This window comes from Dendrobates tinctorius, unplaced genomic scaffold (assembly GCF_039654945.1).
Source record: "Dendrobates tinctorius isolate UK_male_01 unplaced genomic scaffold, ASM3965494v1 ptg000138l, whole genome shotgun sequence".
Lineage (NCBI taxonomy): Eukaryota > Metazoa > Chordata > Amphibia > Anura > Dendrobatidae > Dendrobates > Dendrobates tinctorius.
Window position 1 is genome coordinate 18,477,995 of NW_027361806.1, and position 15,842 is coordinate 18,493,836.

Genomic DNA, 15,842 nt, shown 5'->3' on the forward strand with positions numbered 1-15,842 from the left:
CAATGCTGTACTGTCTGTCATCTCCACTCTTATCTACCAATCCAATCACCCAAAACTTTCATCCTATCTTTCTACAGGACTTCTCCTGTGCTGCACCCAGTCATTGGAACTCCCTGCCCCAGCTCAGACCATTACTTGCTTACAGTCCCAGTTTTAAGCTTGCCTTGAATATGTATTATCTCATAACCATAATCTGTGGGCCATATACAAGCCGGCCTGGTCACTCTAGATCAGAGTTAGCCTCAATATATTTGGGTGACTGGTTCACTTTATTCAAAACCCCCTTGCCAAAACAAGGAGCGGTTTCCCTGAAAATATTACACTTAATATCATTCCTCCCATTCCATCTAGATTGAAGCTCCTATGGACAGGCAACATTTCATTATATTGGAGACTTTACCAAACTTTTGCTGAAACTTTTTGGAATATTTTCTATAAAAGTTTTCAATACTTTTTTTTAACGTTTGATTGTACTGTTATATTTTTATTAATAAAAAAAATGAAAAAAGTCTCATTTAGATATCAATATGCAATGTCACGTCTCTCCTTAACATTTCTTAATTTCTCAAGTGTATCTCAGGCAATCTGTCTCGGCACACACTTCTCTTGTGTCTCTTCTTCTTAAATATATAATTAATCTGAGGATGTTGTGACTTATTTTTCAATGCTTCATGTGCAATACATTCTGGTGGCGTGATGAGTCATGTACACCTGCCATACTTCAAGGACCTTAATGATTATCATTGCTGAGGCTGCGAGGCTGCACCTGACAGAACTGAAATGTTCAATTAGGAAGTCCTGCACGATCAATAGATAATGAGGGAATTAATTAGGACCGGCGTTTTATAGGCTGGAGTTAAGACTCATTTAGACAAGCTGATAATCAGGAACGACTTGTAAACATGCAATTATTCGTTTGTCAGGTGATTGGATCGTTTGTGCCAATATTAAATCATCATTTTCAGCAGCAGATCAATCTCTGGTCAGCCATTAAATGACTAGCCATCAGACTGTACAAAGCCAATCTGGATCAACAGCCGTTTAACGGCCATGTTGGCTCATCTAAATGTCACGGTCCTGTTAGGGTCAGCGTGCAGTCACCGCTGAGCAAGGACTCACCCACACTGCAGAGGGGCCCGGGGTCAGACATAGCTGGATAGTTCAGGCAAACAGGACCTGGAGAAGCTGAAGTCAGTGAGCAGTGAAGGACCTACGGTCATGTGACTGCAAGGGGGCGGGGCTTAGCGTCCTGCTGCCAGATATAGGCAAAATACTATACAGGAATACTCAAAGTCAGACAAACCGGGTCATACACAGAGATAACAGTAAAGTACCAGGGATGAGACAGAATGGATAGTCGGGGACAGGCAGTGGTCAAAGTCAAACAGACATAGAAGATACCAAGCAGAATCCAACAAACAGTATCCAGAGAACAGGCCGAGTCGTACACCAAGTTATCAGGCAAACAAGAACACAGCAGAAACACACTCAGGGGTCAACACACTCTGCCAAGGGCGAAAGTATAACTGACGGGGATAGGAGCTTCCTGAGGCCATAAGAAGCCTTCCCAGAACCAGGGAGAGGCCACAATAATGAGCCCCAGGTGTGCAGGTAAGCCTGCACTGGGATCATAACCTTTAACCCCAGAAGTGCCAGTCATCAGCACTGGTTCCAGACATTAACCCCACATGTGCAAGTCAAACCCGCACTGAGATCATGACAGTACCCCCCTCTCAATGGGGGGCCTCTGGACCCCAGGCTTGCCCGGGTACCTAGCATGGAAAGCCCGCACCAGGCGATCAGCATGCATCAACCGGGCCGGCACCCTGGACCTGACTTCCGGTCCACACCCCTTCCAATGAACCAGGTACTGTACCGACCTCCGTACCAACTGGAATCTACGATATGACCCACCTTGTACTCCATCTGCCCCTCGACCAAAACAGGAGGAGCAGCGGACTCGGAGTCTCCCCGGACTGCTTCAAAAGGTTTCAGTAGAGATTTATGGAAGACATTAGGGATCTTGAAAGAAGGTGGAAGGCACAGCCTATACGCCACTGGATTGATTTTTTCCACAATCTTGTATGGGCCAATGAATTTGGGCCCCAACTTGGCTGAAGGAACCTTCAACTTAATGTTTCGCATGGAGAGCCAAACCTTCTCTCCAACCTGAAACGTGGGACCTGGTGTTCGTTTCCTGTCCGCAAAAAACTTATACCTGCCCTGAGACCTAGATATATTCCGCTGGACTTCCGCCCACGTATTCTTTAATCGCTGAACAGAGCCCTCAGCCTGGGACACCCCGAGTCCAGACGAGAAAACTCACCAAAATGAGGACCGAACCCATAATTGATCAAGAAAGGAGTCATACCCGTGGATTGACTCACCAGACTATTGAAGGCAAATTCAGCCAACGGCAGTGCATCGCACCAGTCATTCTGTCTAGCAGAGGTTAGACACCTGAGGATCTGTTCCAGGGACTGATTAGTGCGTTCCGTCTGACCATTGCTCTCAGTATGGTATGCAGAGGAAAAGGACAGAGACATCCCTAATTTTTTGCAGAAAATACGCCAAAACTTAACCACAAACTGCACACCACGATCAGACACCACATTCAGGGGTACCCCATGCAACCGGATCACATGCTGCACAAACAATTTGGATAAAGTCTCAGCTGACGGTAGTGCGGACAGGGGTACAAAATGAGCCTGCTTAGAAAATCTGTCCACCACTACCCATACCACCATATTACCCTTAGACGGAGGGAGATTGGTAACAAAATCCATGGACAAGTGAGTCCATGGTTTTTCGGCCACTGCCAAGGGCATCAGCTCCCCTGCCGGCCGGCTATGAGAGCTTTTAGAACGAGCGCAGACCCCACAACCAGAAATGAATTTTTTTTTATGTCCGAACCAAGGGTAGGCCACCAAAAGATCCTAGCCACCGCCAGACGCGTGGCTGAACTACCAGGGTGAGCACTCGGCTTGGATTCATGGAACTCCTGCAAGAGTTTCAGGCAAAGTTGCTCTGGGACAAACAACTTACCCCCCGGCTTGGCCGCCGGAGCCAGCGACTGGGCCCCCTGAATCTCTCGTTCCAATTCAGATGAGACCCCTGCTATCACAACCCCAGGGTGAAGAATGGAGGACGGTGGCTCAGGGGGAGACACCGGCTGAAAACTGCGTGATAAGGCGTCAGCCTTGACATTCTTAGACCCTGGACGAAATGTAATCGTAAACTGAAAACGGGAAAAAAGACCAACGGGCCTGTCTGGGCATTAGTCTTTTAGCAGACTCAATGTATGACAAATTTTTGTGATCGGTGATCACAGTAACCGGGTGACTGGCCCCCTCCAAAAAGTGCCTCCATTCTTCAAACACCAATTTGACCGCAAGAAGCTCTCCATTGCCTACGTCGTAATTTCTTTCCACAGCAGAGAACTTCTTGGAAAAGAAAGCACATTGCCTGGGGTTGGTTAGAGTGGCAGGCCCTTGGGACACCCCCACCTCGGAGGTGTCCACTTCCACGACGAATGGTTTGGACGGATCTGGCTGTACTAACACAGGAGCAGACATAAAGCATCTTTTCAGGGTCGCAAAGGCCTCTTTTGCGAGCGAGGAGCAGTTTCTCACATCCGCACCTTTACATGTAAGATCTGTGAGAGGTTTGACCACCTGTGAAAACCCCCGAATAAATTTGCGGTAATATATGGCAAACCCCAAGAAGGGCTGAAGACCCTTAAGGTCTCGGGGTTGCACCCAATCCGCAATGGCCTGCACCTTCTTGGGGTCCATGCGAAAACCCTCACAGGATACAATTAATCCCAAAAAAGACAATTCTTGAGCAAAAAACACACATTTCTCCAATTTGGCATACAGATGATTTTCCCTCAGTCTTTGGAGAACGGTTCGTACATTATTCAGATGAGACTGACTGTCGGGAGAGTATATCAGAATATCGTCTAAGTAAATGACAACAAAACGACCAATGAGATCCGAGAATACCACGTTGATGAAATTCTGAAATATGGCGGGGGCATTGGTAAGACCAAACGGCATGACTAAATTTTCAAACAGTCCCTCAGTCATGAGGAACGCGGTTTTCCATTCATCGCCCTCCCGGACCCTTATCAAAATATATGCCCCCGAAGATCCAGTTTGGAGAACCATTTAGCCCCTGAAAGTTGGTTTCACATATTGGGAATCAACGGAAGGGGGTACGTATTTCGTACAGTAATATTATTGAGCTCACGAAAATCGAGGCAGGGACGTAAACCGCCATCTTTTTTCTCCACAAAAAAAAAAACCTGCCGCCACAGGTGAGACTGAGGGACGTATGTGTCCTTTGCGAAGACTCTCAGCAATGTAATCTTTCATGGCCAAGCGCTCAGGGCCAGATAAATTAAACAGACGGGCTTTAGGTAATTTAGCCCCCGGGACTAACTCAATAGCGCAGTCAAAGGGTCTATGTGGCGGCAACGTCTCGGCCTCGCTTTCAGATAATACATCTTCGAAGTCTTTCAGGTACTCCGGAATACCTTCCAGCTCGACAGATGACACAGATACAGATTTAACAGGTTCGACCAGTAGTGCAGATTTATCACATAACACTGAATCATTAAACCCCCATTGAACAATCTCCCCCGTTTTCCAGTTAATAACTGGGTTATGGCGTTGTAACCAGGATATGCCCAACACCAATCCTGCTGGTAGATTGTCCAGAACCAAACAACTTAAGCTTTCCACATGAGCAGCGCCCACTCTGCGCGAAAACAAGTCAGACATAAAGAGAATTCCCTCTTTAGTGAGGGGGGAGGAGTCAATGGCCACCACCTTGATCGGAACCTTGAGTCTAACTGGCCCTATCTTACAGCGTGTGACCAATTGGGAGTCAATAAGATTGATGGATGATCCGCAGACCACAAAAGCTGTAGAGGGAAAACAACAATCGTCCACTAACAGTTCCACATGAAGCAACACCTTAGAAAACGAGGAAAAGGGTACCTGAGGGTCTGAGTAGTCTCCCCGCTGACTACCCAGACCTAGTCGTTTCCCATCGACCGGGTCGAGGATGGGCAATCAGGACACTCCCTTTTCCAATGTCCCGTTTTACCGCAGTAAAAGCATAACTGCCTTTCTCTCCGGCGTTGTCTCTCCTTTTCATTCACGGAGAGAGCCCCTACATCCATGGGCACAGAAACAGTCTCTTTTCCACTAGGGAGCAATGGAGTTTCCACCTGCATCACCCCCCTGGCCCACAACCTGTGGCCCATCCGGACGGCCTGGGTCATGGCGTCCTCGAGAGAGTTAGGTGGGGGATGTAGTGCAAAGGCATCCTGTAGCCGCTCGGACAAGCCTCTGCGAAAGAGTCCTCGGAGTGCGGCAGCATCAAAAGAGACCTCTGCGGCCCAGCGGCGGAATTCAGTGCAAAACCACTCAGCCGAGTGTTTCCCCTGACAGACACTCATCACCATGTCCTCTGCCAATCGCACTCGGTCAGGCTCATCATATACTCTCTCAGGGGCAGTGGGAGGAAGGGAGTAAGCCCAAGTTTGTGGGGACCCTCTTAATAAAGACATAATGACTCCTACCTTCTGACTTTCGTCCCCAGAGGAACGTGGCCTCAAACTAAAGAAGAGTTTGCACCCCTCCATGAAGACCCTGAACTCCTTTTTGTTCCCAGAAAAAAAGTGAGGCAGTTTAACAGGTGGTTCTGGAGACACCAAAACAACATCACTCGCCCCAGCCCCCAGAGACCCAGCAGCTAAAGCCCCCCGCACTGCCTCAGAAACCTGCTGCTGAGAATGAGCAAGAGCTTGCTGCTCCAGAGATGAGCCCTGAAACAACTGACTCATCTGTTCAGCCAGAGATTGTATGGGATCCATATTTCTCCGCAGAGAAAAAAAAAACCCAATAAACTTAAGGTTCAGTTATCATGTCACGGTCCTGTTAGGGTTGGCATGCAGTCACCGCTGAGCAAGGACTCACCCACACTGCAGAGGGGCCCGGGGTCAGACACGGCTGGATAGTTCAGGCAAACAGGACCTGGAGAAGCTGAAGTCAGTGAGCAGTAAAGGACCTACGGTCATGTGACTGCAGGGGGGTGGGACTTAGCGTCCTGCTGCCAGATATAGGCAAAATACTATAAAGGAATACTCAAAGTCAGACAAACCGGGTCATACACAGAGATAACAGTAAAGTACCAGGGATGATACAGAACGAATAGTCGGGGACAGGCAGTGGTCAAAGCCAAACAGACATAGAAGATACCAAGCAGAATCCAAGAAGCAGTATCCAGAGAACAGGCCGAGTCGTACACCAAGTTATCAGGCAAACAAGAACACAGCAGAAACACACTCAGGGGTCAACACACTCTGCCAAGGGCGAAAGTATAACTGACGGGGATAGGAGCTTCCTGAGGCCATAAGAAGCCTTCCCAGAACCAGGGAGAGGCCACAATAATGAGCCCCAGGTGTGCAGGTAAGCCTGCACTGGGATCATAACCTTTAACCCCAGAAGTGCCAGTCATCAGCACTGGTTCCAGACATTAACCCCACATGTGCGAGTCAAACCCGCACTGAGATCATGACACTAAATAGGCACCAAATTCATCAAAGGGAATCTGTCAACTCATTTTGGCGCGGTATTTAAATGACCTGGGTTCGGTCCGATGGGCGGTGTTTCCACCCCTCCATGGCCACTGTCCGCAATATTTCTGTGAATTTCCGTACTTGGCCTGCATATTACGCACATGCGCATTGCAATCTGGACTCGCGTACGCGCAGTATGCTTTGCCCAACTGCGGGCAAAGCCGAAAAGCATTAGTGCGCACGCGCCGGTGAACTATGTTCCGGAAGTATTTCGCTGTGTTCCGGGACATAAAGACAAGAATTTTTCAATTCTTATTTGAGGGATCTTTTATCCATTCTTCCTTGGAAAATTCTTAGGGTATGTGCACACATTGCGGATTTGTTGCAGATCCGCAGCGGATTTTCTGCGTGGAATCGCTGCAGATCCTCAAGTGTTTGACCATACAATGTTAAGCAATGGAAAAAAAATGCTGTGCACATGCTGTTGAAAATACCGCACGGAATCCGCAGGGTTTTATTTTCCGCAGCATGTCAATTCTTTGTGCGGATTCCGCTGCATTTCTACACCCATTTCATTATAGAAATCCGCAGCCCAAAAAACGCATGACAATCCGTATTAAATCTGCACAAAATCCGCATAAAAGACGCATACAAAACGTGCGGATTTTGACATGCGGATTCTGCCAAGAGATGCGGAATCTGTTCATGAAATTTCTGAGCTCAATCCGCAACGTGTGCACATATCCTTACAGTTCTGTGAGATTCCCAGGTCGTCTTGCATCCTCTGCTATTTTGAGGTTTAGCCACAGATTTTCAATGATGTTCAGATCAGGGGACTGTGAGGGCCATTGTGAAGTCTTCAGCTTGCGCCTTTTGAGGTTGTCTATTGTGGATTTTAACATGTGTTTAGGATCATTTTCCATTTGTAGGTGCCATCCTCTTTTCACCTTCAGCTTTTTTTTTTACAGATGGTTTTTTGTTTGCATCAAGAATTTATTGAAATTTCATTGAATCCATTCTTCCCTCTACCCGTGAAATGTTCCCCATGCCATTCGCTGCAACACAACCCCAAAGCATGATTGATCCACCCCCATGCTTAATGATTGGCGAGATGTTCTTTTCCTGAAATTCTGTGCCTATATGTCTCCACACATAACTGTGATCATTGTGGCCAGACTTGTATTTTACCTCATCCGTCCACAGGACTTGTTTCCAAAATGCATCAGGCTTCTTTAGATGTTCTTTTGCACACTTCTGACGCTGAATTTTATGGTGAGGATGCAGGAGAGGTTTTCTTCTGATGACTCTTCCATGAAGGCCATGTTTGTGCAGGTGTCTCCAAACAGTAGTACAATGTACCACAACTCCAGAGTCTGCTAAATCTTTATGAAGGTCTTTTGCACTCAAGCGGGGGTTCTGATTTGCCTCTTTAGCAATCCTATGAGTAAGTCTCACTGAAATTTAGCTTGGTCTTCCAAACCTTATCTTGATCTCCACTGCTTCTGTTAACTGCCATTTCTTAATTATATTTTGAACTGGGAAAAGGACAACTTGAAAATGCTTTGCTATCGTCTTATAGCCTTCTCTGGCTTTCTGGGCCTCCAGCTGCTGCTTAGAAGAACCCATGGCTGCTGTTGTTTGCCACAAGGTTAACTATATATGTGTGTCATCTTTAACTTTAGGCTTTTTAGAGATCACTTCATCTTCAACTTGGCTAACTGTTCACAATAACAGTAATTTTTACCAAGGGGGCCCACACTTTTACGTGCCACTGTATGGACTGGCGGTTGATCTTCTGAGCATTGCAAAGTGGTCATTTATTTGCATTATGTCTTTAAGGCTCATTATGATTATTTACTCACAACATAGAAAGTCTTTCTGCAGTAATTCCTCTTTCAGATTTGACATTTGCTAAATACCAACAGTAAAGCTCAGATTCAGATAAAGATCGAAGTGTAGGAGTCACCTGTGCAGCAATTTATAGATTATCTGCTCAGCTTAATCAGCCTTTACTTCACTCTTTAAAAATGTACTATTGTTCATTTATAGACTTGGTACAAATCAATTTGCACAACCCATTGGATCGACCATGACAGTTGTCTGTAGCCACTGCACGGGAGAATCACCTCTAACCTGACATCATACACAACAGTGAGGTCAGCAAATCAAATGAAGATCTGCGGATGCCAGCAGACAAGAGGGGGTTCTCCTGCTCTTGTGCACGGCGGCTGAGGATTGTCGTGGCCCATGGAATGTGCACATAAATTTGCACCATGTCTAGGTTTACTAATGAGGACATTTCCTGCTTGTAATTTGTGCTCAATAAAGCTATTGGTTGGGGTGTGAACATTTTGCATCAATAATTGTCATGAGAAAAACAGATCTACTTAGAGCACATTAGATCATAGGTAATGGAAATGACCAACGATTGTTGTCTGGATTGATGAAGTGGACGATCCTGTGTTACAACTGATGAATAACCGATCATTTCTAATCATGACGTTTATATTTTTCAGTCTACATAGACGTATGAGGGCTTGTTTTTTGCAGGCTGAGGTGTATTTACCATTTACTTTACCATTTAACTTACTGAGAAATGGGTAAAAATTCCAGTTGGGGCTCATGATGAAAAATAAACCTAAAGATCAATCTGATCTGATTTTTAGGGTTCCAAAATACAATGTTAATTGTGCTGTAAAAATTAACTGGCGACATGATTCTCCAAATCAGTACTATTACAGCGATGCCAAACTTATACTTGTTATTATTATTATCATTAAGTAGTTAAAGAGGACCTTTCACCAAATTTTTCATAGACATTTGATGAAATAAAAGCTGCAGAGCTGAATAGAACATTTTTGTTGTTTTTATTTTGCCTCTCTGTTGTATAGATATTAGCAATCAAAGTATTCAGCATCCAATTAGTTAAAGTCCCAGTGGGTGTTTTCACAGAGTTTTCACTGGGGGGCATGTACTTCTTCCCTCTGTATGATGTTGCCCACTGATAAGCAGACAACAACACACTGGAGAAAGAAGGACACGCCCCCACAATAAATTAGACCAGGTTATCCTTTTGGAAGAAGAGGAGGAAGGAAGAAAAGTGCAAAAAAATAATAGTTGCAGCATAAAGGAGCTAAGATACAGCACTTGTAAGACTTTTGATAATGATTTAGGCAATATCAATTTTTGTAGTGATGATTAAGGGATTTGTCTGGGGTTGGAAGAAAAGGGTTCCACTTTAGTTTTTTTTTTCTATAAACAGTGCCAGACATATCTATACCCTTATTTTAAAGTATTGCAGTATGCAAAAAATACATTAGACTAAACTGCAACATGTTAGAAGTGAAATGTGGACTTTGCATTGGTAATTGCAAAACCTTAATGGACCCTTGTAAGCCCCTGTTCTTCACTTACCTCCAGCTTAACCCAACAGAAAAATCTATTTTCAGAAGGAAGGCTGCAAATTCTTTCCTTCTCGTTTTGAGGATCATGATTCACCTAAGCAAGAAATGGATAAAACTGCAGCAATGATTTACTGTTGTCACCAGTAGGCATTGGCTTGCATCTGATGGAACGTAGTAGGTGACATTATACTTCTAACTTTCAAAAATTGAGATACCATTTTCTTGCTATCCTTCATTTCTAAATCCAGGTTGAAATCAATCTGAAGAGATACCCAACGCCGTACCCAGAAGATCTAAAAAATATGGTGAAGTCTGTTCAGAACATGGTCGGAAAAGCAAGTCACAGCTCTTCTCTGGAAAACTCCATCCCTACCCCAACTGCAGAGCAGAATCTCAAGGAAAAATATGAACATAAGTGGCCGATGTCTACAAAAGACATGAAGTCCGAGGTGATTCAAAAATATCTTCTGTATTAAATGCCTGAGCCAAGTGGCGCACAAACAGTTGTGCTCAAAAGTTTACATACTCCGGCAGAATTTTTGCTTTTTTGGCCTTTTTTCAGAGAATATGAATGATAACACAAAAACTTTTTCTCCACTCATGGTTAGTGGTTGGGTGAAGCCATTTATTTATATATTGTCCAGTGATAGACCCTGAAGATAGTGTGCCAACATGGTCAAGCCAACGAACAGTCACATATCCAGTTTTCTATAAGGATTTTACATGATGTCATCTTTTTATTCAACTTTTTGACAAATGTTAATGTTTACCACACTTAGCACTAGGGTGCAAATTTAATTTCTAATTGTTTGACTTTATTTTTAGGTTTCAAATCGGGAACATAAAGAATTCCAAAAGACCCAGATATCCGATGCCGGAAATATCCGAAGTTATTCCGTAGAAGTCCCAAAGAGAAAGGAGAAGGAAGAGCACTCAGAAAGATCAGAGGTACCACCCTTCTCCTGAGTCCCTATTATTCAGAGTTGTTTTTATAAAACGCGGAAAAAGATGTTGCGACTCTACGTACAAAACAACACTGCATCCGCAACGTGTGAATGCAGACTAAGTATGAATTGGAGGCTAAAATGCGTGAGCTCATCATTTTTCATTGTTATGGCTTAAGGGTTTTTTTCTTACAAGAGGATAAGCTATTCCCTCTTCAGTCTTATATTTCAGGTGTTTGGTTTTAGTGGAAGAAAAGTTCTTTATGACTTCTGCCAATTGTTACTTGGTCTTAGCGCCAGGTGATTGCCCTACATAAAGCACTTTGCCCTTTCATGAGCAATTTTTCGCTTTTCAGGAGCCCTTTGTACATCGTCCGACTGAAATGCGCATGGCTGAACTGCGTCCATCACTGATCGAGACCCCACTGTATCCACCAAAACTGGTGCTACTTGGAAAAGATAAGAAAGGTAGAATTTATTATATAACTTTATTTAGGATACATCCAGGGGCATACCTATAGTGGGTGCAGGGCTTGCATTCACCCCTGGAGTCTAATGGGCCCAGAAAGTATTTTTGGACCATATGAGAAAAACAATAGTATTAATAACCCATTTTAGACAGGGGGCCTGTTGAAGAGTTTGCTCTGAGGCCTACAAGCTTCTAGTCATGCCACTGGGTACATCGATGATGTCTAATTCATAGGTACCCGTTAGTTTGGCCAAAATCCATCTGCAGTCAGTTTGGTTAATGGGACCTTAAATTTAGAAAACTTGACTATTGGTGCCCAAGTATGTAAAACACAATTTGGTGAATTGTTTTTCAGCAGGATTGGCCAACAGTCTAATATTTATGGTAGCAACCCCACACTCACATGACTTCAGCAATCATAAAATACGAAGGATCGAACATGTTGGATTTGGGCTTGCCCAATACTTTACTTTCCACTGCTGTGGGGTCATTTGCCTGTCCCCATTAAAATAAACATGGCTACATATTTTGAGCTCAGCTTGCAGTTTTATGGAGTCAAGAAAAATAATCGTTGGACAAAAGAGTGTTAGGCCGGTTCACACGATGTCTTGGTTCCCGTTCTCAACTACCTTTTCATTTTTAAAGCAGCCAGACTAAAGCCAACAATAAAGCCACTGACTTCTACTCTGTTACGGGGATGTCTGAATACCACTTATACCACATTGTTCGTATCATATTTGGACAGAAACCGCCACCTAGGTCATAAACGAGGTACAAGACGAGGTTTGAACCCAGACTTACAATTATTTTACGTGTATGGCCAGGTTTACATTTATGACAGATTTCAGAAATGGTGATGTCCATTTATTGGTGCTAGTCCCCAGTTTTCCCAGTGGTGTCTCACGACATATATATCGAATGTAGAGGAGGCTTTTAATGGCATTTCACAATTAGAGATTTCCAAAAAGTGTCTGACGCTGCCTCACTAAACCTAATTTTTGTATCTACAGAGTCCACAGATGATTCAGAGATGGATAAGCACCATCATAACAGTGTGTCATCAGGGACCTATTCTGACTACTCACCTTCCCAAGCTTCTTCTGGATCATCTAATGCGCGTGTGAAAGTGCAGATTACTGCTAAGGAGGCTGTAAATAGCTCATTGTGGGGTAACAGGTTTGTCAAATCCTCAGCTACACCTACTGATGTGGGTACAGTCACAGCCGAGATTGGGTATATACCAATGGGCAGTGATGGAATGGGTCCAGAATTGTCATTAATCCCTTAAGGACACAGCGTGCGAGACATCGTTTTTTTCACTTTTCATCTCCACTTCCAAAATACTCCTTTTTTACTGTTGATATATCTTCATGAGGGCTTGTATTTTTGTGGAACAAATTCTGTATTTCAAAAAAAGACAAATACACACCGGCGCTGCAAATACACAGTCAATGCATAAGCTGCTGGCACACCTGGCAGATTGTGTGCTATCTGCCACTGAAAACAACAACTGCGACTAAACTGGAAGTGGCCGCGCTTAAAACGCTGTGTGATAAATAAATGAAAAAACAAACTAAAAATGGCAGTCAAACTTTAAAAGACAAACATTACTCACTATTGCGAAGACTGATTGTAGCTGATCATAACACTCTTAAAATCACGATTATTAGAAAGAAGAGTCTCTGAACTGAAGCAAAAAACAGGGAGAGTCCTCCCGTTTGCAAAAAGAACCAGCTCCCTGCAAGATAGCGCGTCCCCCTGGGCGGCGGGCAGCCACGGCCGATGGCGCCGCCGAACAGTAGCGTGGTGAGCAAGGGGCGTGACTGGCGAGGGGCGTGAGTTGTGGGTGGTGACGTCACCGTGCAAGGACCAATCCTGACGCGTTTCGGGGGAGCCGTCCCCCTTCCTCAAAGGTATGGATCTTGCACTATCGCCCACACTCTATATACCCCTGCCTCCACAAGAAAAAGACGCACACTTAACCCATTATGTAGCGCAATGCCTCCAGAATGAATATTACTGAAAAAACAATAAAAAACTAAACTTTATTCAAACAAAAATTATGACCATTAAAACCGAATACAGATTACTTAAAATCAGTTATAATACAAATAACCCAGACTCCACACCCTCCAAAATGTTTCAGTTGGTAGTTATAATTCCAACAATAAATAATAAATACTAAATAATATCCAGAGGGGGCAGTCCTTCTTAACTGCAGAGAAGCCAGAAAAGATCTTTTTATTATTATTATAGGGAAAAGAATCCTACATACAAGAAGAAAAAAAGGGATAATGTATATGGATCACAAAGCATAAAGTTCGATTTCATGATTAAGCCCATTTGGCACCAAACTATCCAATGTAAAAATCCACCTGGATTCAACCCTCGACATACTCTTAATATAGTCACCACCCCTCGGATTTTTTTGAACCTTTTGAATGCCAAAAAAGGTGGACCCCATGCCTGTCTTGCCATGTTTCTCCACGAAATGGCGTGACAGTGGATGTCCTAAAAATCCCTTAGAGATATTGTTCAAATGTTCTTTTATTCTCTCTTTTAGTTTTCTTTTCGTACGACCAACATAAAACTTATTACAGGGACATTTTACTATATAAATGACCCCCGTAGAGTGGCATGTTAAATTGTCCTTAATATGGAACATCTCAGTTTTTTCCATATTCCAAAAAGTAGTCTGCGTGATTCTCTTATTTCTCACCTTCACACAGCATGAACAATTACCACACGGGGTAAAGCCCCCAGTAGTGTTGGAGTATTTCCCATTTGATATATTACTACCATTTATTAAACCCTTTTTCTGGGTGGGTGCTAGCAAATTGCCAATATTTTGAGCCCTTCTGTAAACAAACCTGGGTTTCTCAGGCAAAAATTCACCCACCAATTTATCTTTCTTTAGAATGGGCCAATATTTCTGAATAATCTTGGTAAAAGCTCTGGGATTATTGTGAAATTGAGTAATAAAGGGTAATTTACCAATCTCTTGTTTAATATCCGGAATATCCAAGGCCTGTTTCTCTCCATTAATCAGCCTACTCCTAGAAGCCGATTTTGCTACAAGTCTTGCTTGATCTACAATGGATACATCATACCCTTTCTCTACGAATTGAGCTTGTAAAAAACTGTCTTCAATATCAAAATCACTATCTTTAGTACAATTGCGTCTGATGCGCATGAATTGGCTCTTTGGAATATTTGAAAGCCACAAAGGGAGATGACAACTATTCATATGAATATAACTATTACAGTCCACATCCTTATGATAACATTTGGTATAAATGGAGTTATTTTCCACAAAAATATTAAGATCCAAAAAATTGATGTTAGTGGGACTAATACTGGAGGTGAATTCTAAACCAAACGAATTGTCATTAATCTCTTTCAAAAAGGAATCTAAACTAGTCTGGGACCCCTGCCAAATAAAAAGCACATCATCAATGAAGCGCCGCCAATATAATAATCCCTCTCTCAAATGGCCATTACAAAAAATATTGGACTCCTCCCACCTTCCAACAAATAAATTTGCATAACTTGGGGCAAATTTTGTACCCATAGCCGTGCCCCAAGTCTGCAGCTAGAACTGACTACAATAAATTAAATAATTATGTTTTAAAATGAATCTCATACTATCTACTATAAAAGATATTTGAAGGGGATTGAAAATTTTGAATTTGTGAAGAAAATAATCAGCAGCATCACACCCTTTTTCTTGATCAATGACAGTGTACAAGGACTTAATATCCAAAGTACCCAAAAAACAATTATGAGCCCACTTCACCAATTCAAAACTTTTGATAGTATCTCTGGTGTCCTTTAAATAAGCCGGAAGCCGAGACACACAAAGTTGTAGATGCGTGTCTGTATTTCAAAAGCATCATTTTGTTGTACATATAACTTTCGGATTGGAACCAGCTCTGATCCTGGCTGTTATAGCAGGTGACCCTACTCTAACAAATGGGATTGCAAGCAGCTCTGATACTGGCTGTTAGATCAGGCGATCCTGCTCTAACAGCTGGGATTGTAAGCAACTCTGATCCTGGCTGTTAGAGCAGGCGACCCTGCTGTAACAGCTCTGATGGGATTGCAACCAGCTCTGATCCTGGCCAAACTGGAGTGGACAATCCGCTGTGGATGTCAGGGGCTCAGTTCCTACTCTTATGTCATGCAAGTACTATAAATGGATGGCACCTCAAATGACCTCCCACCCCAAAATTTAAAGGGTTGCACCAGTGCCTCTCACTTCTGCATCAGGAGGTGAGCAGTATTGATGAGGCCTGTCGTTTTTGCACCACTTGCTCTTCCTGTTGCATGAAGCAAGAAACAACTGGGATTGGAATTATCTCTGATCCTGCTTGCTAGAATGGACAACCCGCTGTGGATGACTAGGGCTTAGCTGCGTAGACTGCACCATGTATGTT

General features: G+C 43.6%; 1 protein-coding gene across 9 annotated transcripts in view; it reads left to right on the forward strand.

Annotated features, from left to right (window-relative positions):
- LRRC7 (leucine rich repeat containing 7) overlaps positions 1-15,842 on the forward strand; it is a 445,778-nt gene that overhangs the window by 353,780 nt on the left and 76,156 nt on the right. For all 9 annotated transcript variants that reach the window (XM_073544765.1, XM_073544773.1, XM_073544767.1 and 6 more), the window contains 4 exons: positions 10,242-10,442; positions 10,819-10,941; positions 11,294-11,405; positions 12,417-12,582. In XM_073544765.1, the coding sequence (XP_073400866.1) occupies positions 10,242-10,442; positions 10,819-10,941; positions 11,294-11,405; positions 12,417-12,582 (602 nt within the window). The remainder of the gene's footprint in view (positions 1-10,241; positions 10,443-10,818; positions 10,942-11,293; positions 11,406-12,416; positions 12,583-15,842) is intronic.